The sequence below is a fragment of the Leucoraja erinacea genome, chromosome 30 (assembly GCF_028641065.1).
Source record: "Leucoraja erinacea ecotype New England chromosome 30, Leri_hhj_1, whole genome shotgun sequence".
Classification (NCBI taxonomy): domain Eukaryota; kingdom Metazoa; phylum Chordata; class Chondrichthyes; order Rajiformes; family Rajidae; genus Leucoraja; species Leucoraja erinaceus.
In genome coordinates this window covers 25,105,782-25,131,202 of record NC_073406.1, presented here as the reverse complement: position 1 = coordinate 25,131,202, position 25,421 = coordinate 25,105,782, and the positions used below count along the sequence as shown (strand labels likewise).

The 25,421-nt window shown below is 45.7% G+C and overlaps 1 protein-coding gene across 1 annotated transcript in view; it reads left to right on the top strand.

Annotated features, from left to right (window-relative positions):
- Positions 1-25,421, top strand: part of LOC129711760 (tetratricopeptide repeat protein 34-like) — a 113,501-nt gene that overhangs the window by 22,632 nt on the left and 65,448 nt on the right. The window contains exon 3 of the mRNA XM_055659690.1: positions 7,268-7,460. Coding sequence (XP_055515665.1) covers positions 7,268-7,460 — 193 coding nt within the window. The remainder of the gene's footprint in view (positions 1-7,267; positions 7,461-25,421) is intronic.

The window sequence follows — 25,421 nt, the reverse complement described above, 5'->3', positions numbered from 1 at the left end:
TGTCACTTTCTCCCAGCTAAAAATGAACTATTCTACATTTTCCTTGACCTCTGTCCCCTTTGATCTCTCGTTTTCATACCTTACTCTTCCATGTCTCTGTCTCCCTCTTCCGTGACTGAAGAAGGGTCTCAACCCAATACCCTTTCCTTCTACTCGGATATGTTGCCTGTCCCACTGAGTTACTCCAGCATTTTGCGCCTAAAGAGTCGAGTTCCTCTGGTTCTCGCCTTTCATCCCACCAGCCTCCATATTGAACATATATAATTCTCTTGACATTTCCACCACCTCCAAAGTGATCCCACTACCAGTCGCATCTTCCCATTGCCACCCATTTCCACAGAGACTGCTCCCTCCTCAACTCCTTGATTCACTAATCTCTCCCCACCCAAACCGTCTCCTTGGGTACTTCCCCAACAACTACAGGAGCTGTAATACCTGTCCCTATAGCCCCACACAAGTATCCATCCAGGGACCTTGGCAATCCTTCCAGTTGAGACAGAGATTCACCTGTACATCCTCTAACCTCTTGTGCTGTATTCAGTGATCCCGATGTGGCCTCCATTACATCGGTGAGGTCAAGGGATAGGTATGAGGAGGTGTCTGCGACTGTTTCACCGAACACTTGCACTCGATATGCCAAGGCTGATAGGATCTTCTGGTTGTTAACCATTGCCATTCCTACTTCTATGTCCTGGGTGTCCTCCATTGCCAGAATAAGGCTACACACAAACTAGAGGAACAAAAGTCTTGCATTCAGCTTGGATAGCTTACAACCCAACGGTTTCAACATAGAACATAGAATAATACAGCACAAGAACACAATGTTTGAGTTAATTGAGTTCAGGGCCATAATATTTATGTCAAATATTCTGCCAAATTCAACTGACCTCATTTATCAGTATAGGATCCACATCCCTCTATTAATTGTACTTCCTCGTGCATTTACAAAATCCTCTTAAATGCCACTATTGTACCTGCCTTGACCACTTGTGGTGTTAAAAAAAAAACTTGCCCCACACATCTCCATTAAACTTTATCTTTCCCACCTTATTGCTATGCCCTCTAGTGTAGGACATTTCTATCCTGGGGGAAAAGGATTCTGACTCTCTACCCTATCGATGCCTCATAAATTTTATGTACTTCTATCCAGTCTCCCCTCAACCACTGACATTTCCAGAAAAAACAATCCAAGTCCACCCAACTTCTCCCTGAAAATCTCCAAACCAGGCATACAGGACTCCAAATGCAGCCAAACCTAAGTCCTTTAGAGCTGCAACAACACATTAAAATCTCCAATTATTGATGATAGCAAACTACACCCCCCACCAGCAAGATCCTGTCTTTGCCCTCAGCCCCACCTGGACGTCTTCCCATTTCTCCTCGCCCCCTCCCCTTCCAGCTACATTTATTCCTTTGGCTTCATAATTCGTAATTCTTTTATGTCTGATTCACACATTTTGTCTTTTCATCTCAGCCTTTGTTCAATCATCTATGCCTTTGAGGGGGCAAAAAACCCATGCCTATATCCATCTATCATACCAGACATGGTTCTGCCTCTCCTCTCTTCCAGCCTTCATTCCCCTCCCACCCCAATTGATCTGAAAAAGGATCCCGACCCAAAACATCACCTATCCGTGTTCTCCAGAGATGCTGCCTGACCCGCTGAGTTACTGCAGCACAGTGTTTTTCTTTGGCTGGGAGTGATGTTGGTATGTAGTGCTTAAGCAGTCTCTGGGTGGCCAGTTTTGTTTTCCTTGTTGTGATTTAACACAGCAGTTTTGATAAGACTGCATGGTTTGCTAAGTTATTTTTAAGACTGTTACATGTCAGCCATTTTACTACAGGCCTGGAAATTCACAAAGACTAGACTGGCTAATGGTGTATTACTTTATTTTCTGAGGGATAATAGTGAAAAGATGTTTTTATACCCGTCCTGGTAGATTTATGTGGCTTTCTGTTCCAGACTATTTAAATAATTGGATTTAGATTACCCAGGTACGTTTCAAACTTTTAAGTATCTGATATAAACCTACAAGGGTTCATCCAGAATGCTGCACAATGTATTGGCATCCTGTTCTTCTGTCCTCCTTGTACTGAGTCAGTACTCTTTCAAACTATAACTTTAATCTGCTGCATTAAATTACACTGCCATTTCACTGCTATTTAATTAGCAGCAATCCTTTAAAGATTAGCCTGTCCTTCATGGAAAATATTGTGTGCTTTTATGTAGTTTTCCTGCCAATTCTCAGTGGTTTGTCATAGTTATAGAATCACACAGCAGAGAAGCATCACATTTCTAATGATAGAGGTTCACCGACAACTGGCAATTGGCTATATTGGAAAGGCAAATTAAAAGCGCACACACAACTTGCATTGTATACTGCTTGTCAAGAAATGAGGTGATCGTTTCAATCAGACTTGTAGTTTCGATCTCTGATTCCACGATCCAAAGTGGTGTTCGTAGGCTTTCGTTTCATTCCCCTTTTCCGTAAGGTGCTAAATCTGATTTCCAAGACCCATTTTTATGCTGTTCCTCTGTTCTCCTCCAATATAGTACTACAACCTTGATATTCCAGTCCAGATCCGTCTATTTCTATTTTGTCTATCTTCGTCCAATTACAGTGCCCTCCATAATGTTTGGGACAAAGACTCATCATTTATTTATTTGTCTCTGTACTCCACAATTTGAGATTTGTAATAGAAAATTGTGGTTAAAGTGCATAGTCAGATTTTATTAAAGGCCGTTTTTATGCATTTTGGTTTCACCATGTAGAAATTACAGCTGTGTTTATACATGGTCCCCCCCCCATTTCAGGACACCATAATGTTTGGGACACATGGCTTCACAGGTGTTTATAATTGCTCAAGTGTGTTTAATTGCCTCCGCAATGCAGGTATAAGAGAGCTCTCGGCACCCAGTCTTTCCTCCCGTCTTTCCATCACCTTTGGAAACTTTTATTGCTGTTTATCAACATATGGACCAGTTGTGCCAATGAAAGTCAAAGAAGCCCATTATGAGACTGAGAAACCTGTAAGAGACATCAGCTAAACCTTAGGCTTACCATAATCAACTGTTTGGAACATCATTAAGAAGAAAGAGAGCACTTGTGAGCTTACCAATTACAATGGGACTGGCAGGCCGAATAATTCTCTATAATAATGAAAAATCCCCAAACACCTGTTCGACAGATCAGAAACACTCTTCAGGAGTCGGGTGTGGATTTGTCAATGACCACTGTCTGCAGAAGACTTCATACACAGAAATACAGAGGCTACACTGCAAGATACAAACCACTGGTTAGCTGCAAAAATAGGATGGCCAGGTTACAGTTTGCCAAGAAGTACTTAAAAGAGCAACCACAGATCTGGGAAAAGATCTTGTGGGCAAATGAGATGAAGATTAACTTATAACCGAGTGATGGCAAGAGCAAAGTATGGAGGAGAAAAGGAACTGTCCAAGATCCAAAGCATACCACCTAATCTGTGAAACACGGTGGTGGGGGTTTTATGGCCTGGGCATGTATGGCTGCTGAAGGTACGAGCTCACTTATCTTCATTGATGATCCAACTGCTGATGGTAGTAGCATAATGAATTCTGAAATGCATAGACACATCCTATCTGCTCAAGTTCAAACAAATGCCTCAAAACACATTGGCCGGTGGTTCATTCTACAGAAAGACAATGATCCCAAACATACTGCTAAAGAAACAAAGGAGTTTTTCAAAGCTAAAAAATTGTCAATTCTTGAGTGGCCAAGTCGATCACCGATCTGAACCCAATTGAGCATGCCTTTTATATGCTGAGGAGAAATCTGAAGGGGACTAGCCCGCAAAACAAGCACAAGCTAAAGATGGTTGCAATACAAGCCTGGCAGAACATCACCAGAGAAGACACCCAGCTACTGGTGATGTCCATGAATCGCAGACTTCAAGCAGTCATTGCATGCAAAGGATATGCAACAAAATACTAAACATGACTACTTTCATTTACATGACATTGCTGTGTCCCAAACATTATGGTGCCCTGAAATGGGGGGACTCTGTATAAACACTGCTGTCATTTCTACACTGAGAAACCAAAATGTATAAAAATGGCCTACATTAAAATTTGTCAATGTGCATTTCGACCATTAATATTTTCTATTACAAATCTCAAATTGTGAAGTACAGAGGCAAATAAATAAATGATGGGTTCTTGTCCCAAATATTATAGAGGGCACTGTATATCTGGACGATGGGTTGCTACACCACCATCTCCATTTTCCGTATTGCGGCAGCGGCGACCCGGCCTCGGAGCTGGAGCAGTGTTCCGGCGGCAGCGGCCACCCGACCTGACCGCGGGCCCAGTGGACGACATCGTCGGGACCTCGCAGGTCACAGGTTGGTGACCTGTCCTCCGGAGCTCCCGCAACAACAACTGCGTCTGCTGGACTGGAGGGTGGCAGCTTCAGCAGCTTCGCCCACCCTGGGCCGCGGAGTTGAACCGGCCCGTTCGCGGAGCTTGGATTCCGCCGCGGGACTGACATTACTTACCATCGCCCGGCGGGGTCACAACATCTGAAGCCTGGATCCCTTCGGCCCAGAGGGAGAATAAGAAGGGAAGAGACAAAGACTTTTGCCTTCCATCACAGTGAGGAGGTGCCTGGTGAACTCACTGTGGTGGATGTTAATTTGTGTTTATTGTGTGTTTTTGTCATTTTTACTATATGTAGGACTGCAAGGCAACAAAATTTCGTTCAGACCGCAAGGTCTGAATGACAATAAAGGCTACTTTACTTTTACTTTACTTTACCGATTGTGTAGCATCTTATTTATTGTTTCTGAGCCAATGAAGCACAGACGAATATGGACACAAAATGCTGGAGTAACTCAGGCAGGCAGCCTCTTTGGAGAGGGAATGGGTGACGGTTTGTGTCGAGACCCTTCTTCAGACCCGAAACGTCACCCATTTCTCTCCAGAGACGCTGCCTGTCCCGCAAAGTTACTCCATCATGCATTTTGTCTCTCTTCGGTGTAAACCAGTATCTGAAGTTGCTTCCTACACAGAGGAACGGAAATGATTGCTTCAGACAATTTCTCCACAATGGTCTTGTGACCAGGTCTCAGCATCTCCATTTTCCATATCACTGATTTCATGTTGTTGTCTTGTTTATCTTTTATCGTAACCAGCTCCGCTGCTTGCTGTTGAGACCTTGCAGCCATGGAAGAAGTTTTCAGAGAAGGTCTAATGATTCATATCTCCCTCCAAACACATGGTTCCTGTCATGATGTTTTCAGTTTATTACCACTTTGAGACTGAGCTCCAGCAAAGCCAGGCAACTCCCCAGTGAGAATAATGAGAATGAAATCATGTTGCTTTGCCTCTTTCCCTGTATAAAATTAGGTCCAGCTTCAGTCCGTAATTACACTGCAGAATAGAAATGAGTGCTATCGATGGCGTCTAAAAACAGTTTGTTTCATAATCATTACTGGAAGATTTGCTCTTTCAATTGTTGTCAATCTCGTATTTTACCGTCCTTGGGAAACTTTATGGCCATTAACTGTCCTTTTATGTGGCAAATATTTGTTCAAACTGAAAATGTTGTCCATTCTCTTGTTTCGGGATGCATTTATTAACCCCTTTGACAATCTCACTGCAGCATCTTTCAAGTGCTTATCTATAATAATCCCATATTCCTGAACTCGGCAAGTCGCCTTTTATGTTATGTTTCTTCCAAGTGTTTGTCTCAATATTTGTTAAATGTTGAGCGAGTACCCGCCTCTACCATCACTTTCTGCCTATTCCAGAATTCAGTCACCCTCTCGGTGAAAAGATTCTTCCTCAAATCTCTTCATGTTTTTGTATACTTTACTCTCTCTAAAGCTTCAAATCAATGCACATCAACCTGTATTTTCCTGAAATGTGCTGTTCACTCATGTCACATGACACTGAAAGGTTGGTAATGTTTTGTGAATGTGATCACTTAGTATGGTTTATGGTGTTGTGTTCTATTAGCACAAAAAGCATTCTGATCACAAAACCTGTTTGAGTTCTTGCCAAAACAGAGTTGTTGAGATTTTGATCAGATATTTTGATATGAAAGGTTTTGTACATGTGACAATCATAAACTCAACTGCTCACTATTTGTCCAGTCCTAGTGATATTTTTCTTGTAAAATGCCTAATGAAGTTTTGCTTCTCAGAATAAATGTTGGACTACAAATTGTGCATTGAATGTCTCAAGTATCCACAGTTTGCACACCAAATCAGATATGACACTAGAAAAGATGAATAAGGTTCCCATTAATCTGTACGAATTAAACAATTCAATCCAAACCTTTAGTATTAATTTCTGCACCATTGAGTTTTTTCCCCACATTAAACCAATGCCTTGCTACAAAAGCTTCCCCATTCTAACTGAAAACTAACACGTATTTGCTCCCTGCAATGGCCTAATACATTTTTATCCAATCACTTTTCAAACAATGCCATGGTTTGTCTGTATTTGTAATTTTGGTCTTAAATTGGCAATAAATTAACCTTTTTAACATCATAAGTCCTTTTTAATGAAAAAGAAATGGGATTTCAGGATTAGACTTTTTCAATTGATAATATTCCTGTCCAAGGGCAACATGTGCATTAAGTCTCCAGTTTAGTGCTTATTTTACAAATTTTGTATTTAGTCTGTATCAAAGAACATCACCAGATAAATGTGCAGTGAGGAATTGGATAGGCATCTTAGTACAAAGTGAGAAGTGTAAAACGAACCTTGCTCAGTGGAACAATCTGTTTTCACAGCATTTGTTATGTCACCCATGAACTTTAAAAAAATTTAAAAAAAAAAAAAAAATCTACCCTTTTAGCTCATTGGGATGGGATTTGAGTTCTTAAATGGAGATTGTAATACCTTTAAGTCTTATTTGCATAACCGCATGAATGTTTTTGGGCAGAGAAATTACATGGCAAGGTCAAAGAGTGTTTTGTGTTTCACCAATTTAATATAGTTGGGGTAGCCAAAAGTGCTGGAGAAACTCAGCGGGTGCAGCAGCATCTATGAAGCGAAGGAAATAGGCAATGTTTTGGGCCAAAACCCTTCTTCAGTTGGGGTAGTATCGTAAAGAAAGATTTGATAGTGAGGTATAAGGGAAAATGGGACAAAATAATTCTTGACTGGCCAGATAGTTTATCGTGATCGTTTCAGATCCTAAAAAGATGGTATTTTGTTGAGAAAGGATGGATGAATTCGTCTCTACGCATTCCTTGAGGTTTTTTAAATTTTTTTTTGTAGTTGATAAAGAAAATTCTTAAGATTGGGGATACCTCCTGTCTTCTGCCTATAATGGACATCTTTAAAGAAGAAGATCGAGACCTACTACAGCAACATTGTCATACCAGTGCCATGTCAATCCTACAAAATAAGGAAGGTGACACCTATGTAAAAGAAGCAGTGGCATATCTATCTTTAGCTATCATAACATCAGGTTAGTGGCAATTGTATGATTTTTCTTAAATTAAATTTCTAGTAGTAACCAAACCTCAATCCAAGTATGACTGCAGTTGGGGTTAGTGTATAGCGAGAGGGACAAAAGTTCATTAATCCAGAATTTTAAGAAGAGTGTAAAATTAAGGATTTAGCATGCAGGTAGTTCAACCTGTCCAATAACTGTTGGAACCTTTGTGAGAATTTTATCCATTAGCCTACTTGGAAGTATGGTATTTGTGGTTTTTCACTTTGGGCACTATATTGGTGCAATAATCCATATTGGAAACATTAGCATTGATGTGGTAATTCACCCCCTTAATTAACCATAATTCAGTTAGTTGAAGAATGAATTGTCTATAGCTAACCAAGAACTATTGATTGTAGTTTTAATCTCCACTGCTTTGGAATTCTTCACTTTTATCACCCTTGTTGTGAAAAGTAGGCTTCCTCATTCCCCTTGTGAATGAGTTAGCTTCAGTGTGAAGAAATGTACTGTAGTTCTCTTTTTCTCTTGCCGTGTGGAATTTGAAGTTCCTTCAGAGAAATAAAAATGCGTGCAAGCCGCTGGAAGCAATTTCAAGAGCACGATTTATTGAAATAACTACTTGGAATTTCTATAGTATTTAAAAAATTAAGCCTATGCAAAATGATCTCACCAAACCAAGAAGGGTTCAGATTCATTTCCTGTTGCGTTTGAGGTCTTAAGATTAGGGCTGTGTTTGCCATTGGAGCCTCTGATTGTGCAAGAGAGATTTACCTAGAACATGCATAACTAAATCATGAAATGATTCCTCTCAAGTTCATGCATGAATACAAGGTAGCCACAAAATGCTGGAGTAACTCAGCAGGATGGCAGCATCTCTGGAGAGAAGGAATAGATGACGTTTCGGGTCGAGACACTTCTTCAGTCTGAACACTTCGCCCATTCCTTGTCTCCAGAGATGCTGCCTGTCCCGCTGAGTTACTCCAGCATTTTGTGTCTACCTTCGATTTAAACCAGCATCTGCAGTTCTTTCCTACTCGTGCATGAATATATTTGGAAAGGATAAAATGAAATGTTTTCTTGTCCTTCCCTGTCCATAATTTAATGAGTACTAGGATTCTGCAGGGAGGCTGATAAAGGAATACTCCAATGTATTTTCAAACATCCTGTGTCATATTTCATCTCTATTAATTTGAAGTGTTTAAGCTTTAAATATTTGGCAATTTGTGTTAGCTTTGAGTAATGGGCGCCTTTCCAAGTAACTGTTATGCTTTATAAGATTACCTTTTATAACAAGCGGCTATAATATTTGATGTTAAATTTGCCAGTGAATTGGGTATCCCTATTGAAATTTGTAGCAATGTTACAACATTTTGAGATTGATAAAATCAAGTCTGCAATTTATCCATTCAGACAAAACATAAAAATAAGTTTAATTTGACAACTAATTCACTTTCATATATTCAGTATTAAAAACATTACAGCCATTTCATACTCGGAAATTAGCATCTTGTTCCCTATTGGTTTTCCATTGACTTAACACAAAAGCTGTGATCGAGGACAGTCAAAAGCCCATAACTTTCTTAAAAATTAAGAGAACCGAATGAAATTTTCAATTATTATAGATTGAAGCATTCTGAAACAAATATAAACCATCTTACTTGGATGGCCAGAGATTAAAGCATATAATTAGTTAATTACCTAATTGTAGCTAATTACAAAATTGACCGTTGTGAAGGAAATCGTAATAAATATCCAGACTGTCTTGAAAATTCAAAAATGTGATATTCTCAAGATCAGAATATTATTGTATTATATGCTGTAAGTCCATAACAGATAGGTAAATAAATTACAATTTCTAGCACTAGACCAAGTCTTTATGGAGAAGATCAGTTGCTAGCTGGTACATTGGCATGTCATAATCAGTAGCATCATCATACTCCTCAGATTGTAACCAATAAGCAACTCTGTACACCTTGTTTTTGCTCAACTTTTCAATTTTGGCATTGTAAACTACAAGTTTTTGCTCTTCAAACCACGCATGACATGCCTTTCTGCCCACTACTTTCCCCATTAAGAATGTCCTGTAGATTCCATTTCTTAAGAAAAGGATAATTTTTAAAAATAGCCTAATTATCCAAATAACAAACTAATCCCATTCACACAAGAATTCACAATATAACATGATTTTTAAATCTCACTGTCATGAACCTATATGCCAGATGGAAGGAATTTAATGTTTAATTCCCATAAATTAATCCAGAAACATTCACCCAAAATATAATCAAAATTATTGTTTTTTGCACAATACATGTGACTCAAACTGTTGTGAATATTTAGTTTAAAAATAATGATCATGGAGATTATGATCATGAATAATACAAAATATAGACAATTTAGACGGCTTACGGCATGATTGTCCAAAAAAAAAAGCATTTTAATAATCTTGCTTCTGGAACGCGGTGAATTTGAACTCCATATCGGCAGGAAAAACACTGCCTGTTTGTATGGGGTCCAAATAACATTTTCGCAACGTAAAATTAGATTAAAGCCATCCCAAGAAGCAAGATTATATGTAAAATAAACGACTTACCTTTGTTTTGTAGGCGTTGAGGGCATTAGAAGTCGCGTTTTATTTTAATCTAATTATTAAATTGTCTAGCGATTTAAAAAAAAAAAAAGAAAAACAGGAACGGAAGTCCAATCGATTTTGCTTCAGCAGCTAGCAGCCCGAGGAAATCCCTCTCCGACAGGCAGTACAAAACTGGATTTTAATCCAGCTCCCCCCTTGCCCCACAAAGGTGCCAAAGTCAGTTTAATGGCAGAACTGCAACGCCGCTGAAGGTAAGTTTTGTAACACCGCTAAAATTTGCATCCATTCCCTTGTCACCTCCCAGCCTTTTCCAATGTCATCCTTTCAAATATCAAATACTTCCCTTCAGAAACATAACTTGATGCAAACAACTTTGCCACAAATTCACCTTTGGTCACTCTCCCTGCCAGAAGCTGCTAAACCTCTATTCCCCATTGGAGTAAACTCTTAAAAATTCATTAAACTTTTGCATCTTCAGAAGCAGGGGTAGATTCTATCAGTTTACATAAGTGGGAAATGTTAGAAAAGGTGAGGAAATAATTCTCCTTGTCCTACATGTTACCATTTTAGCTTAAGTAATACCAGAAACATTGTGAAATTAAATGTGAACCTCTGGAAAATCTCTGTGTGGAACAACAATATGATTATTGAAGAGTACTTAGAGTGGCTTTCATCTATTATTGCTGGACACAATGATGGTCTGCTTTCCAGCACTCCATAGCAAAGGGAGCTTTGATCTGTAACCAAGAGTTTGGGAATTCCAGTGTCATGAATATGTATGATTTTTAACAAATGTTTTCCTTTTCGCTGCATTACATTGCCTTGAAAATGTTCATCTGAAGCTTTCTTTAAAGACTGTTCATGCCCAACAGGAATGATTATTGAAATGGCACTTCAGTTCAGCCATTTGCTAGTCATTTCAAATCATGATGCTAACATCTAGGTTTCATTTTTGATCCCTTACCTAATCCCTTACCTTTATCATTGTTATACCTAATGCTAATGCTACTTTCAAAGCTGACTACCTTCAAGGTTAGCTACCTTGAGAATGTAATGAGGCATGTATTTTCAAAATCAAGCAGCAATGACAGATCTTTCATCCAGAAAATCTTAAAGAGGGGCAATAGCAAAATAGCCATTGACTGCGCAACAGTAAGTAATCTATGGATGAAATTACAGCAGTGAATCTTCACAACTCCTACGGGTTGACATAGCTGGGAAATCTCTGAGAGGACATTAAAATTTGGTAAATAATGCTGGCTCTGATGCATGACCGGGGCAATATGGAAGGGTTCTTCAGCTTCAGAAAGAGCTTACAAAAAGGAGAGCTGCTGGCAGAAATCAGTGGGTCATGCAACATCTGTGGAGGAATATGGGCAGTCAACATTTTTGGTTGAAACTTTTCATCGGGACTTTTCTCGGGAGGGGGGGTGGTAGAGGTTGGAGTGGGTGGAGGTAGTAGACAAATCAATCGTCTTCAAAGTCAAAGTAAACTTTATTGTCAATTCAAATAATGCAACAAGTAGTTACACAGAGGATTGAAATTGCATTTCCCCATACTCCAAATGTGCAAGTAATATTTATAACACAGACAGACCATATACCAATAAAGATAGACAATGGACATATACATTATATAAAATATTCACAGTGTGCCAGAGTGTAGTAAAATTTTAAGGTATGTTATTAAGGTGCAATAATAAAGGTGCAATATAGAAAAGTGCGAATAGCATACTGCAGACATTGAGTTAAAGTTATTTTGACAGTCAGTTGGTCTTTGTTTGTGTAATGTTCATGGAATTTTCTTGAGTAGTCTGATGGCCTGAGGGAAAAAGCTGTTTTTGAATCTGGTGGTTTTGCTCCGCATGCTGCGGTAGCGCTTGCTGGATGGTAGGAGGGTGAACAGTTTGTGTGCTGGGTGGGTGGTGTCTTTGATGATATTGGTTGCTCTCTTGCGACAGCGAGATGGGTATGTCCTGGATTGCTGGTTGGGGTGATCTGGTGATCTTCTCCGCTGTCCTCGCCACTCTATGTAGGGCCTTCTGGTCAGCAGCAGAGCAACTGCCATACCAGACTGAGAGACTGCTGGTAAGAATGCTCTCAATGGCACCCCTGTAAAATGTGGTGAGGGCAGAAGGGGGGAGGTTGGCTCTCCTCATCCGTCGAAGGAAGTGGAGGCGTTGCTGTGCTTTCTTGACTAGGGAGATGGTGCTGGTGGACCATGTCTGATCATCTGTGATGTGCACTCCCAGGAACTTGGTGCTTTTCAAAGACTCCACTGCACTGCCATTGATGGTGAGTGGGGTGTGTGCTGTATGTTTCTTCCTAAAGTCCACAGTTATTTCTTTTGTTTTATTGACATTGAGTTGAAGGTTATTGATGCCACACCAGTTGATGAGTTGTTGTACCTCCTCTCTGTAGGCTGAGTCGTCATCGTGGCTGATGAGACCCACCATGAGATCTTGATGTCATGTTAGCAATTAGAAATGAAAATATTGAGACTGGATAAAAGGACAAAGCAATGTTTACAAGAGGAGGAGGAATGTTGGATGCAGGAGCGAGGGTCATCAGTGGGAGGTGGGTTTGAGGGCTCATTGACAAATGTATCGGCATGGAGGCAGAGGTGATAGAAGATGAACTCGACATCATGGCGGATTCGGTGTAGACAAATATAGTAGTCTTGGTAGAATATGGAGAGTTTGATGGGAGTGTCATAAGAATAAAATCGAATCCCATTTGAGTAAATTCAAATAGCTGCTTAACGGTTGGCATGGACTCAGTGGACCAAAAGGTCTGTTTCAATGTTCAATGTATGGCCCGATGACTAATGAGTCAAGAATGTATTAATGGGAGTATTTCATTTGGCTCAATATATTAGATCCACTGCAAATGGTGCTGAAGTGGAAATTGTTACTACAGCCAAGAAGCCACACCAATGTGTCTACTTCCTGAAGTGACTGATGAAAATTGGCATGTCTTACCAACTTCTACTGATGCACCATAGAGAGCATGCTGTCAGGCTGCATCGCCAGCTTGGTTTGGGAACTGCTCTGCTCAAGACCGCTATAATTACATGGAGTTGTAGAGATAGCCCTTTCCATCACACATACCAGACATCTATTGAACTGTAAGAGGGAACTGTGTATGTTAGTTTACATCAAAGATAGATACAAAATGTTTTGGGGAAAACTTGGTGTGGGTTTGTAATAGACGTCAGTCAATAGTCTATCTCATGTGATGGACTGTGGGATCAAGAAATGGGAGGGAGGTGTTGGAGATGATCCATGTGAAATACCCCACCGACTCCCACAGCCATACAAACTACACTTCTTTCCGCCTTGCCTTTCCACCTTGCAAAAGACCCTATCCCCTACTCCCAATTCCTCTATCTCCACAGTATCAGCGCCCAAGATGAGGTGTTCAATACCTGGCCATCTGAGATGCCCTCATTTTTTAGAGAACGGGGGTTCCCTCTTCTCTCAAAAATGAGGACTCGTACGTCTCCTCTTTATTCCGTAGCTCCGCTCTTTCTCCACATCCTCCCAGTTGCAACGGGGACAGAGTACCCCTAGTCCTCGCCTTTCACCCCATGTTGCATACAGCACATAATTGTCAGCACATAATTTTTGCCACCTCTAACATGATCCCGCCATTCATCACATATTCCCATCTCCACCCCTTTCTGCATAGTCCTTTCAAGTGGGGCAAGTTACTTGCACTTCCTCCAACCTCATCACCTGTATTTGGTGTTCTCAGCATGGACTGCGAGACCAAGCGCAGACTGGGTGAACACCTATGCTCAGTCCGACTTGGCCTACTCAATCTCCCAGTTGCCAAACATTTTAACTCCCCTACCTAATCCCATACTGACCTTTCTGGCCCAGGCCTCCTCCACTGTCAGAGTGAGGCGGCAAGCAAATTGGAGGAACAGAATCCAGCGGCATTCAATTTGATTCCTCCAACTTCAAGTAACCCTTGCATTCCCTCTCTCTCTCCATCCCTCCCCCACCCTAATAGTCCTGCTAGTTTCAATGTTTGTACCCCTTCATTATCAGCGTGTTTCCAGTCAACAATGGACTATTGTGGGCTCCACCTTTCCTGAGTCATCTATGCAGGCTCTGCTTTGTTTGGTGCTTTCCCATACCTTTATATTTCCCCCTCCCAGACTAAATCTGATGAAGGGTCTTGATCTGAAATGTCTCTTATTCACTCTCTCCAGAGATGCTGCATGACCTGCTGAGTTACTCCAGTATATTTCCACTTTTAATTCCATCTACAATTCGTGGTGCCTAAGGAAGGTAGTCAACATGATCAAAGACTTGTGCCAACCTGGTCATTCTCTCTTCTCACTGCTCCTGTTGGACAAAAGGTACAGAAGCTAGAAAGAATACTCCATCAGAGTTGGGAACAGCTTTTTTCCTTATCAGGCTTTTGGAAAATCCTATCCTAAGCCATGGCACTGTCCAATTCACTTTTACCCCCCCCCATTTTCTCCTCTCCTCCCCCCCCCCCCTCTCCTCTCCCCCCCCCCCCCCCCCCTCCCCCCCCCTCTTCCCCCCCCCTCTCCCCCCCCTCTCCCCCCCCCTCCCCCCCCTCTCCTCTCCTCTCCCCACACCCAACCCCCCCCCCCCCCCCCCCTCCTCCCCCCCTCTCCTCTCCCCCCCCCCCCCCCCCCCACCCCCCCTCCCCTCCCCCCCCCCCCCCTCCCCCCCCCCCCTCTCCTCTCCACCCCCCCCCCCCCTCTCCCCCCCTCTCCAACTCCCCCCCCTCCCTCCCCCCCTCCCTCCCTCTCTCCTCCCCCCCCCTCCTCCCCCCCTTCCCCCCTCCCCCCTCCCCCCCCCTCCTCTCCTCTCCTCTCCCCCCCCCTCTCCTCCCCCCCCCCCCCCCCCTCTCCCCCCCTCTCCCCCCCCCTCTCCCCCCCTCCCCCCCCCCCCCCCCCCCCCCCCCCCCCCCCCCCCCCCCCTCCCCCCCCCCTCTCCTCCCTCTCTCTCTCCCCCCCCCCTCCCCCCCCCCCCCCCCTCCCCCCCTCCCCCCCCTCCCCCCCTCCCCCCCCCCCCCCCCCCTCTCTCCCCCCCCCCCACCCCACCCTCCCCCCCCCCCCTCCCCCCCCCCCTCCCCCCCTCCCTCCCCCACTCTCTCCCCCCCCCCCCCTCTCCTCCCCCCCCCTCCCCCCCCCCCCCCCCCCCCCCCCCCCCCCCCTCCCCCCCCCCCCCCCCCCCTCCCCCCCCCCCTCTCCCCTCCCCCCCTCCCCCCCCCCTCTCCTCCCCCCCCCTCCCCCCCCCTCTCCTCCCCCCCCCTCTCCTCCCCCCCCCCCCCCTCCTCTCCTCCCCCCCCCTCTTCCCCTCTCCTCTCCCATTCCCTCACAACACACTCCTCTCCTGACCCCTGCTCTTCTCTGCTCCCCCCCCTCTCCCCCCCCCCCCCTCTCCCTCCCCCCCCCCCTCCTCCTCCCCCCCCCCCTCCCCCCCCCCCCCCCCCCCCCCCCTCCCCTCCCCTCCCCCCCCCCCCTCTCCCCTCCTCCCCCCCCCCCTCTCCCCCCCCCCCCCCCCCTCTCCTCCCCCCTCTCCCCCCCGCCCCCCCCCTCTCTCCCCCTCCCCCCCCTCCCCCCCTCCCTCTCCCCCCCCCCCCCCCCCCCACCCCCCCCCCCCCCCCCTCCCCCCCTCCCCCCCCTCTCCTGCGCTGGAGATCTGATGCCAATGCAACTGACTTCCTGCTCTGCCAGTAGAGTGAATGGGTCAAACACAAATGTCCTAAGATAAAGGGCTACACTTAGTGTGCACTCAGCCACTCGGCTTTTGAATGGAGTCACCATCCTTGATTAAAGACGCCAGAACACATTGGTGTTTCTTATTTATTTTATTTATATATATTGAGTTGTTGAATTTTGAATTGTTTAAAAGTTTATCATTGGAGCTTTTTGCTAACTAAGGCTATCCTACTTGTTGGTAGCTCCACATTACCAAAGCTTCCCACTCCCACTGAATCTGCAGGGCCACCAAAAGCAATTGCACTCATGAGGATAATGTAAGCAGTGGGTTGGATTGAAAGTATTCCAACCTGATATCTAGTGGAAATGTTGGTACAGTGTCACAGCTGGTAAAGCCGCTGCCTCACAACAGCAGAGACCCTGGTTCGATCCTAACCTCAGGTGCTGTCTGCGTAGAGTTTGCACGTTCTTCTATGGATTTCCTCTGGGTACTCCGATTTCCTCCCACGTCCTGAAGACGTGCAGCTTTGTACGTCTGTATTGGCCTCTGTATACATTTCCCATAGTGTGTAGGGAGTGTTGGACAAAGTGGAATCACATCGACCTAATGTGAATGGGTGATCAATGGTGGGCTTGGACACTGGGCTGAAAGGCCAGTTTCCACGATGTATTCTTCAGTTGATCAAATACAATAGCCCGCATATGATTCAGTTAAAGATCTCAGTTAGAAAAGAGGTGGTGATAATGCCTCTGGGTATAACTGTTTCACTGCCATTTCTGCAATCCTTTGAGTACTACTTGAAACTGTTGAGTTCCATATCTGGCAACCCACAGACAAATGATAAGTAATACATGTCAGGCCTCTGTCAAAATTGCTCATGGAACCAATAAATAGGAACTTGTAACTGGAACAGGTTGCTATTTATCTATTACAACATCGTTCAATACGATCATCCCCTCCAAACTTGCCACCAAACCCAAGATCTGTGCCGCCTTCTTCAACTGGATCCTTAACTTCCTCATTGGCAGACCTCAGTCAGTGTTGCTCGGTAACATCTCTTCACTGACCATCAATACAGTTGCACCTCCAAGTTGTGTGCTTAGCCCCCAACTCTCTTAACACACTTGACTTTGTGGCAAAGCAAAGCTCCAATGCCAGCTATAAATTCACTGATGACCCCACTGTGGTTGGCTGAATCTTGAGTGGAAATAAGTAAGTGAAATAACTTACTTTTTTCCTGGAATAACTGGCTAGGAGATGCCACAACGGCAACCTCTCTCTCATTGTCTTCCAGGCAAAAGAACTAATTTACTTCAGAAAAGGAAGAGAGCAATAGGAGGTTCAAATTCCTGGATATGAATTCCATGTCAGTGCATAGATGTAACCATGATAAAGGTATGCAAGTTTCTCTACTTCAAATAGTTTTATAAAATTGGACATGTCACCACATTAACAAACCTCTGCAGATAAACTGTAGAAAGTAACCTAACTAGTTGCATCACAGCCTGGTATGGCAATTCCAACCCTCAGGAACGCAAGAGGCTGCAGAGAGTGGTGGACTAAGCCCAGTCAATCACAGGCACAGCCCTCCTCACCATCGAAAACATCAAGAAGGCAACATCTTTCATGAATGGTCACCGCCATCTTTGCCATCTCCGTCCTTCGTTTCTCTGCTACAATTGGGCAGGAGGAACTGAAGCCTGACGTCAGATGCTATCAAGTTCAGGAGCTGGTACTTTCCGACAACTATCAGGCCCCTGAATCAACCCACACAACCTTTATCATGCCTGAGCACCAGAGCATTAGAGCACCATGAAACTTCTCCTGTCATACCCAGAACATATGTTTCCTAATTGTTTTGCACTAATGTTTTTTCTTTTGCACCATTTCTTTTCTTTTTACTGTCTTTTCAAAATTTGTGATTTATGTTCTTTGTGTTTGTCTGAGGTCATGTGCCTGTGATGCTGCTGCAAGTTTTAATTGTATTCATCTCACCATACATATGCGTATGACAATGAACTCTGCTCATAGAGTCCAACATTACGGAAACAGCCCTTGGGCTAATCTTGTCCATACCAACCAAGATATCCCATCTACATTAGTCCCATCAGTCTGCAATTGGCCAATATTCCTCTAGACCTTTCCTATCCATGTACCTGTCCAAATGTCTTGGTGATATAGTACCTGCCTCAACTACCTCCTCTGACTGCTCATTCCATATTCCCACCACCCTCCGTGAGGAAAAAGTGCCCCTTAGGTCTAATGTAAGAGGGGAAAGATTTAATAGGAACCTATGTCCTCTGGTTCTTGATTCCCCTACTCTGGGCAAACAACTGTGCATTCACCCTATCTATTCCTCTCACGATCTTATACACCTCTCGGATCACTTCTTGCCCTCCTGCTCTCCAGGGAATAAAGTCCTAGCCTGCCCACCTCTCCCTTTAGCTCAGGTCCTCATGTCCTGGCAACATCCTCGTAAATCTTCTCTGCACTCTTTCCAGCTTAACACCATCCTTACTGTATCATAAGTACCAAAACTGAACTATAACTTAACATCTCAACTTCTATATTCAGTATTTAAGAAGGCACTGCAGATGCTGGAGAATCGAAGGTTACACAAAAAAGCTGGAGAAACTCAGCGGGTGCAGCAGCATCTGTGGAGCGAAGGAAATAGGCAACGTTTCGGGCCGAAACCCTTCTTCAGACTGATCGGGGGCGGGCGGGGACAAGAAAGGAAAAAGGAGGAGGAGCCCGAAGGCTGGGGGATGGGAGGAGACAGCAGGGGGACTGAGGAAGGGGAGGAGACAGCAAGGACTAACAAAATTGGGAGAATTCGATGTTCATGCCCCCAGGATGCAGACTCCCCAAACGGAATATGAGGTGCTGTTCCTCCAATTTCCGGTGCTGCTCGCTGTGGCCATGGAGGAGACCCAGGACAGAGAGGTCGGAGACGGAGTGGGAGGGGGAGTTGAAGTGCTGAGCCACCGGGAGGTCAGCTTGGTTATTGCGGACCGAGCGGAGGTGTTCGGCGAAACGATCGCCCAACCTCCGCTTGGTCTCACCAATATAGATCTGCTGACATCTAGAGCAGCGGACGCAATAGATGAGGTTGGAAGAGATGCAGGTAAACCTCTGTCGCACCTGGAACGATTGCTTGGGTCCTTGAACGGAGTCGAGGGGGGAGGTAAAGGGACAAGTGTTGCATCTCTTGCGGTTGCAAGGGAAAGTGCCCGGGGAGCGGGTGGTACGAGAGGGAAGGGAAGAATTGACAAGGGAGTTATGGAGGGAGCGGTCTTTGTGGATGGCAGATATGGGGGGAAATGGGAAGATGTGGCGAGTGGTGGGGTCACGTTGGAGGTGGCGAAACTGACGGAGGATTACTTTTTGTATGTGACGGCAGGTGGGGTGAAAGGTGAGGACTAGGGGGACTCGGCCCTTGTTGCGAGTAGGGGGATGGGGAGAGAGAGCAGTGTTGCGGGGTATGGAAGAGACCCTGGTGCGAGCCTCATTTATGGTGGAGATGGGGAACCCCCGTTCCCTGAATAATGAGGACATTTCAGAGGTCAGTGGGTTTATAGTGTATGTCGGTCAGAAGTCTATCACCTGCAATGGAGATAGTGAGGTCAAGGAATGGTAGGGAAGTGTCGGAAATGGTCCAGGTGTATTTGAGTGCCGGGTGGAAGTTAGTGGTGAAGTGGATGAAGTCAGTCAGTTGTGTGCGGGTGCAGGAGGTGGCACCAAAGCAGTCGTCGATGTAGTGGAGGTAGAGGTCGGGGATGGGGCCCTGGTATGTATTGAGGTATGTATGGTATATATCCCCGCATATCTGCCTTCCGCAAAGACCGCTCCCTCCATAACTCCCTTGTCAATTCTTCCCTTCCCTCTCGTACCACCCCCTCCCCGGGCACTTTCCCTTGCAACCGCAAGAGATGCAACACTTGTCCCTTTACCTCCCCCCTCGACTCCGTTCAAGGACCCAAGCAATCGTTCCAGGTGCGACAGAGGTTTACCTGCATCTCTTCCAACCTCATCTATTGCGTCCGCTGCTCTAGATGTCAGCAGATCTATATTGGTGAGACCAAGCGGAGGTTGGGCGATCGTTTCGCCGAACACCTCCGCTCGGTCCGCAATAACCAAGCTGACCTCCCGGTGGCTCAGCACTTCAACTCCCCCTCCCACTCCGTCTCCGACCTCTCTGTCCTGGGTCTCCTCCATGGCCACAGCGAGCAGCACCGGAAATTGGAGGAACAGCACCTCATATTCCGTTTGGGGAGTCTGCATCCTGGGGGCATGAACATCGAATTCTCCCAATTTTGTTAGTCCTTGCTGTCTCCTCCCCTTCCTCAGTCCCCCTGCTGTCTCCTCCCATCCCCCAGCCTTCGGGCTCCTCCTCCTTTTTCCTTTCTTGTCCCCGCCCCCCCGCCCCCGATCAGTCTGAAGAACGGTTTCGGCCCGAAACGTTGCCTATTTCCTTCGCTCCATAGATGCTGCTGCACCCGCTGAGTTTGTCCAGCTTTTTTGTGTAACCTTCTATATTCAGTACCCTGACTGATGAAGACCAATGTACTGAAAGCCTTCTTGACCATCTTTCAAGGAACGATGGAACTGCCCTCCTGGATTCCTTTGCCCTATAACACTTCCCTGGCCCCTCCCATTCACTGTGAACATCCTGCCCTGGTTTGACATCCCAAATGGCAATACATTGCCCTTACCTGCATTAAACTTCATTATCTAATCTTCAGCCCACTTGCCCAACAGATCAAGATTCTGCTTTAATTTTTGATATGCATCTTCACTATCTACAATACCACCCACTTTAATGTCATCTGCAAACCTAATCATGCCTTACATATTCTCATCCAAATCATTGATATAAACCATAAGGCATAGAAGCAGAATTAGGCCGTTTGGCCCATCGAGTCTGCTCCGCCATTCGATCGCGGCTGATTTATTTTCCCTTCTCAATTTCATTCGAATTGAATTGAATTGAATTGAATTTCCTTTATTGTCATTCAGACCTTATGGTCTGAACGAAATTTTTGTGCCTGCAGTCATACATACAATGATACAATAATAACAACAATAAACACAAATTAACTTCCACCACAGTGAGTCCTCCAAACACCTCCTCACTGTGGTGGAGGCAAAAATCTTAGGGTTGCAGTCTCTCCCTCTGCTCCCTCTGCGCTGAGGCGATTCCCCACCGGGCGATGGTACAAACAGTCCCGCAGCTCACCGAACCCCGCGAACGGGCCGGTTCAAACACTGCGGCCCGGGGTGGTCGAAGCCGCCGCACCTCCAGTCCAGCACACGCAGCCGCCGGCCCGCGGCTGAACCCAGGACTCTGGACACCGCCGCCAGAACGTCGTCCCAGCCACCGGAGCACCGTCCCAGCCCCCGGACCGGATCGCCCTCACGTGAGTGCCGTTCCACCCTCGGGCTGGGCCACTCCAGCGGGAGTGCCGTTCCTCCCTCGGGCTGGGCCACTCCGACGGGAGTGCCGTTCCTCCCTCGGGCTGGGCCACTCCGACGGGAGTGCCGTTCCTCCCTCGGGCTGGGCCACTCCAGCGGGAGTGCCGTTCCTCCCTCGGGCTGGGCCACTCCAGCGGGAGTGCCGTTCCTCCCTCGGGCTGGGCCACTCCGACGGGAGTGCCGTTCCTCCCTCGGGCTGGGCCACTCCGACGGGAGTGCCGTTCCTCCCTCGGGCTGGGCCACTCCAGCCCCTCACCATGCCGCTCTCACGGGAGCACCGTTCCATCCCGGGCTGGGCCGGGAGCGAGCCCAGGAGGAGTCCTGTCAGCTGCCTCCAGAGTCCCGAGGTCGCCGGCTCCGCTAGGCCTCAGCGTAGACGGAGGCAAAGAAGGGGGATACGACAAAAAGGTCGGATTCCCCCGAAGGGAGTGACAGCAGCCCCCGTTTCACCCCCCACCCCCCTCCCCACATAAACACAGCCTAAAAACCAAGAACATAACTATACAAAAACGAAAAAAAAAAAAATACAAAAAAGTAAAAACCAACGGACTGCAGGCGAGCCGCTGCTGCCTTTTCCCTGCCCTTTCCCCTGCCTTTTCCCTGCAACTTTTGATGCAACTACAAACAACTGTGGGGCCAGTGAATCCTGAGGCACACCACTAGTCACAGGCCTGTAACCCAAAAAACAACCTTTCACCATCACCCTCTGCTTCCTTCCTTCAAGCTAAACTGCTATCCCATCGACAATCTCTCCCTGGATCCCATGCAATCAAAACTCGACTTGGTTTTGCTCAGCCTCCACATATACTTTTCTAGTAAATGTTGCTTTGGCCAAATGTGCGATCATGGAACCTTGAAAAACTGAAGGGATTCGGTATTGTGGGCGAGTTAGTTTGAGGGGGGGTTATTGGGAAGAGCTTTCCAGTGGTTGGAGTAATAACCTCTAAATTGAAAGATGGTTGTAGTTGTTGGAGATGTTGTTTTCAGGCATATTTTCAGGCCATTTTCTTAAGGAACTCTTGCAAGTGCCCAGGCCTAAGCATTTTCCTTTGATCTTAAGGTCGGAGATCATGTTTGCTGGTTATTGCATAATTATAAATCACTTGATCAGAAAATTGAGAAAATTACCTTGGTTACAGAATTGAACCCTAGGAAATGGTTATTCTGTTGCAAGTGACCTGTCTTCGGACGTTCCTTTGCTTTCCCACCAAGTAGAAGTTGCAAATCAGGAGTGTAATGGACTACTATCCTGTTGACTGGAGGAGTATTGATCCTGCAAGATTCGAGAAGCTCTGTATTACTTGGGTTACAGTAGCCATTTGCTAGGCAAGCCATCTATCATCTGAACTTTCACTCCACCCACCTCTTCCCCACTGTGGCAGCAGTGTATGGAATCAACGTCATGTATGTCACAATCAGCACCTCCCAAACTCTTGAACTCTGCCACCAGACCAAGAGCAGCAGGCACATGGAAGCTGAGCCATCTCATATCCCTCTCAAAACACAGACTGACTTGGGGTTACACAAAATGCTGGAATAACTCAACGGGACACGCATCATTCCTGGAGAGAAGGAATGGGTAATGTTTCGGGTCGAGACCCTTCTTCAGTCCATTTCCTTCTCTTCAGATATGCTGCCTGTCCCCATGAGTTACTCCAGCATTTTGTGTCTACCTTCAATTTAAACGAGCTTCTGCAGTCCTTTCCTACACAGACTGACTTTCATAGATACATAGAAAATAGGTGCAGGAGGAGGCCATTCGGCCCTTCGAGCTAGCACCACCATTAATTGTGATCATGGCTGATCGTCCCCAATCAATAACCCATGCCTGCCTTCTCCCCATATCCCTTGATTCCACTAGCCCCTAGAGCTCTATCTAACTCTCTCATAAATCCATCCAGTGACTTGGCCTCCACTGCCCTCTGTGGCAGGGAATTCCACAAATTCACAACTCTGGGTGAAAACGTTTTTTCTCACCTCAGTCTTAAATGGCTTCCCCTTTATTCTAAGACCGTGGCCCCTGGTTCTGGACTCGTCCAACATTGGGAACTATTTTCCTGCATCTAGCTTGTCTAGTCCTTTTATAATTTTATGTTTCTATAAGATTCCCCCTCATCCTTCTAACCTCTAGTGAATACAAGCTTAGTCTTTTCAATCTTTCCTCATATGACAGTCCCACCATCCCAGGGATCAATTTTGTGAACCTATGCTGCACTGCCTCAATCACAAGGATGTCGTTCCTCGAATTAGGAGACCAAAACTGCACACAATACTCCAGATGTGGTCTCACCAGAGCCCTATACAACTGCAGAAGAACCTCTTTACTCCTATACTGAAATCCTCTTGTATTGAAGGGCAACATTCCATTAGCTTCACTACCTGCTGCACCTGCACGCCAACTTTCAGAGACTGGTGTACAAGGATGCCCAGGTCTCGCTGCACATCTCCTTAGCCCAACCTAACCCCATTGAGATAATAATCTGCCCCCTTATTTTTGCCGCCAAAGTGTATAACCTCGCATTCATCTATATTACACTGCATCTGCCACGCATCTGCCCACTCACTCAACCAGTCCAGGTCATCCTGCAACCTCCTAACATCCTCTTCACAGTTCACACTGCCACCCAGCTTTGTGTCATCCGCAAACTTGCTAGTGTTGCTCCTAATTCCCTCTTCCAAATCATTAATATATATGGTAAACAGTTGCGGCCCCAACACCGAGCCTTGCGGCACTCCACTCGCCACTGCCTGCCATTCTGAAAAGGACCCGTTCACTCCTTCTCTTTGCTTCCTGTCTGCCAACCAATTTTCTATCCATGTCAACACCCTACCCCCAATACATAGAGCTCTAATTTTAGTCACCAGTCTCCCGTGCAGGACTTGGGATTATATTGTGTAAATAAGGAACTGATGCTGAAGATGCTGATTTACCAAAAAAAAAGGCACAAAGTGCTGGAGTAACTAGGCAGGTCTGCCTGACCCCGTGAAATCATTGGACAAAGTCAGCATGAATTTACGAAAGGTAAATCATGTCTGACGAATCTTATAGAATTTTTCGAGGATGTAACTAGTGGATAAGGGAGAACCAGTGGATGTGTTATATCTGGACTTTCAGAAGACTTTCGACAAGGTCCCACAAAAGAGATTAGTATACAAACTTAAAGCACACGGTATTGGGGGTTCAGTATTGATGTGGATAGAGAACTGACTGGCAAACAGGAAGCAAAGAGTAGGAGTAAACGGGTCCTTTTCACAATGGCAGGCAGTGACTAGTGGGGTACCGCAAGGCTCAGTGCTGGGACCCCAGCTATTTACTATCTATCTATCTATATATCTATAAAACTCTGGGGCCATCCGACCGACTGCCGACCGGCGCCCTTCCTGCCTTTCGATTCGTGCCCGATACTCGCAGATGTCCAATCGGAATGGCCGATGCTCGCAGATGTCCAATCGGAATGGATTCATTTGCATGTACGGCAGCCGGCTGCATTTCTTCCTTTGATTCATTGCCACGCCCAATCCAGACGCTCAATCTCCGAGATATTTTCCATTTCGGTAGAGATTTCGCTTTTCTTTCTAAGTATCCGCTCCTCATTACATTTTGTCGTGTTGAAGTACATGTTTTTAATCAAATCCTCCTCCCCCCCCCCCCCCCACCAAGTATTTTTCAAAAATAAACTGGCTTCTCCATTTACATGTCAGCTTCCAACACACTTCGAAACAAAGTTGCAAGACAGCAACACTCTGAACTTTTCACTGCTGCAGCAGGCAGGGAAGGTGCCACTGGATTTTTTTTTAAATCCATTGCTGAGGGAGGCAGGGCAGTGCTGGAATCTTACTTTTGAGAACGGCTTCAGTTCCATTGGAGGAGACGGGTGCATGGTGGAATATTGGGTTGGGGGATCACACCATTGGGGGAGCAGACCCAACGGGTCTGCACTTGGTCTAGTATATATTAATGATTTGGACGAGGGAATTGAATGCAACATCTACAAGTTTGCGGATGACACGAAGCTGGGGGTAAGTGTTAGCTGTGAGGAGGATGCTAGGAGGCTGCAAGGTGACTTGGATAGGCTGGGTGAGTGGGCAAATGCATGGCAGATGCAGTATAATGTGGATAAATGTGAGGTTATCCCCTTTGGTGGCAAAAACAGGAAAGTAGACTATTATCTAAATGGTGGCCGATTAGGAAAATGGGAGATG